The sequence below is a fragment of the Poecilia latipinna genome, unplaced genomic scaffold, assembly GCF_001443285.1.
Source record: "Poecilia latipinna isolate Pla-1442-1.1 unplaced genomic scaffold, P_latipinna-1.0 Scaffold1755, whole genome shotgun sequence".
NCBI lineage: Eukaryota > Metazoa > Chordata > Actinopteri > Cyprinodontiformes > Poeciliidae > Poecilia > Poecilia latipinna.
Genome location: NW_015114371.1, coordinates 57,201 through 59,791, shown reverse-complemented (window position 1 = coordinate 59,791; position 2,591 = coordinate 57,201). Strand labels below are relative to the sequence as shown.

Genomic DNA, 2,591 nt, shown 5'->3' with positions numbered 1-2,591 from the left:
TTGGGCCAATACCAAGTCGATACAGTGCTAGTTTTACCGATGTTGATACTGTATCGGCAAACTTCCGACTTTTAGGTTTTTTTGTAGTTTTTCGTTTGATTTATTTTATTCTATCCAAGGACAGAATTTGGGCTTTTTTACAAGTTTCTGCAGAATACGTTAATACCTTATTACCATAACTTGTGTGCAAATTTCTTTCCTAAATAAAGTGCAAAAGATTGTCCTTTGACAGAAAATCAAAACTGTTTTGAGGTAGATCAGAGATATTACAATACAAAAATGTCAAGAGGGAATCTAAAACTTAAGAATATATCCGATACCGACTTGATATTCATCGATGTTTTATATTGATCCGCCCACTTCTATTTAACGGTCTATGGCAAAAATAATATATAAAAGTTAAGCGTCTGTTTTTCAAATTCAATAAAATACCTTGGTGTTTGTGGTGGCAAAATGTAGGAAACAAGAGATAGAAATACTTTTTCCAAACCACTGTAAAATACACAGCAGATCTCCAGTCAAAGTGAAGCTATAGCTGAGAGGACACGTCTGGGAATGTTACTCTGCTCAGGGATTTTACTGAAACTCGCCCAGAAGTGGATGATGCCAGCAGCCAGGAGGACACCGACACTCTGCAGCAGGTCGCCCAACACGTGGACGAAGGCTGCCTTCACACTCGCGTTGCTATGGCAACGACCCCGAGTCCGTTTGTCCCTCTGCGCTACAGGGACCCCGTGGTTGTGGCCATGTGAGGCGCCAGACTGATGAAGAATCAGAACCATCCTGCGTGGGTTAAAGGTCCGCATTAGTTACAGGGTTTGCACACTTTTCCCTGTTGATTCAAACATTTTCAAGCTTCTCCAGATTCTCCACACTTACAAAAAGAGTTTCAATTCATTGTTATATCATCTATTACCGTTATTAATAATGTCTTACATTCTACAGCAGCAACAAAGAAAATTAAAATGTAACATTTATGTTTGGAAATGTCTCTCACACATCCTACACACTTGACCTACACAGATCAATAAGCTATTGAGCTCTTAGGAAAAATAAATATTACATAAAAACAATCCTAACAAATCAGGTTAAAATAAATAATGTTCCTGCTCAAATAAAATACTAAAGCACAAGATATGAAAATAGTTACAAGAAAAAAAATCTCTAAAAAATGTCACTAAGTTTTCTAGCAGTTAGCCAATAGGAATTATTTTTGGTAATTCAAACTGACCTAAAGCAAGAAAAGTTTAGTCAGCTTTAACTTCAGACTTTTTATTAGGTGCATGAAAATATCTGGTTTCAACTGAAACCAAATTTAGGCTATTTAAATCAAACACTAGATTGCACTTAATTACAAAACTGTGCAGACTGAATATCCAGCACTTTCAAGGATTTCAAGCACCTGTGTGAACCCTGACTTTAAGAACAGGGTTCGTTTGGCTAAAATCACACGGCTCACTCACAGGACGTTGACGACCACGGCACAGGCCGAGGTCACGAGCATGATCTGACCGTCGATGTCGTAGTCTCCCTCAGCGATCCTCTGCACGGCTGAGAAGACCAGAACCACCGTCACGGCCCAGACCGACACGATGGAGAGGAACATCCCCAGAATCTCTGCACAGCCAAACAGCCGAGTCTTTAAATGTGTGAAACTTAAGTTGAACATCTGAAATAGCCTAATGGTTTTAGAAAATCAAATTCGAGGAAGTTATTTTCAACAATTTAGTTTTGCTTTACTGTCATTTAAAATTTATCAAAGTTTCGATTGTGAGAGTAGCAACCTGGCGTATAAATTTAACCTGACAGATTTACCTCGTTCTGTTAACTACTGGTAACCAGACTTAACTAGGTCAGATGAGGCTCCTTGATCTTTTATTTTTATTTTTTAAAGGATGATTACGAGGAAACTTGTGATATTAGGACTGTTTCGCTTCCAACAAGAATCAGCAGATTTGAAGTACGTATTTTTCGGACTATAAACCGCTTCTCACCCCCCGCCCCCCCACGCTTAGACCATGTGGCCAGTGCGGCTTTTCTGTGAATTTTTCTTCAACCACCAGGGGGCGCTTTAGCAGGAAGTGAATCATTGGAAGTCAAAATTGGAAATAAAAGAAGAAAGTGCTGTTTTTCATTTCGAACAAGCACATGCTAGCAGCAGGAATGATGGAGAAATTTCTTCAAACTCACAGCTCCTCATCATGGAAACCACACGAAGAAGTTCATATGATGCCGCTTTTGAAGGCCATCGATCTGGCTGTACAGATCGAAAGCTGCTGCACTCAGGTTCGTGAACGAATCCATGGTTGCAGACGCAGGGCTGCGTCCTTAATAGCAGATTTTGCCATATAAATCTGGCAGCTCTCGCTCAGTCCCACCTGCTCGGTACCAGCCGAAAGTCATGGTTTGAGTTTGAGGCCTGGACGAAACCTCCAGGGAGAAGATGCTGATCACGATGCTGCCGAAGTCCGTCAGAAGATGAGTCGCGTCCGTCATGATGGCCAAACTGTGAGCCGCGTATCCGCCTGGAGGACCCCCCCCCCCAAAAAAACCCCCTCATCGTATTTATTTATGCTCAAACCTAATATCTC

At 41.0% G+C, this 2,591-nt stretch overlaps 1 protein-coding gene across 1 annotated transcript in view; it reads right to left on the bottom strand.

Moving 5' to 3' along the window:
* Window positions 1-2,591, bottom strand: part of LOC106965034 (zinc transporter 2-like) — an 11,913-nt gene that overhangs the window by 5,512 nt on the left and 3,810 nt on the right. Inside the window, exons 3-5 of the mRNA XM_015060901.1 lie at window positions 2,379-2,525; window positions 1,464-1,617; window positions 591-783 (exon numbers count right to left, since the gene is read on the bottom strand). Coding sequence (XP_014916387.1) covers window positions 591-783; window positions 1,464-1,617; window positions 2,379-2,525 — 494 coding nt within the window. The remainder of the gene's footprint in view (window positions 1-590; window positions 784-1,463; window positions 1,618-2,378; window positions 2,526-2,591) is intronic.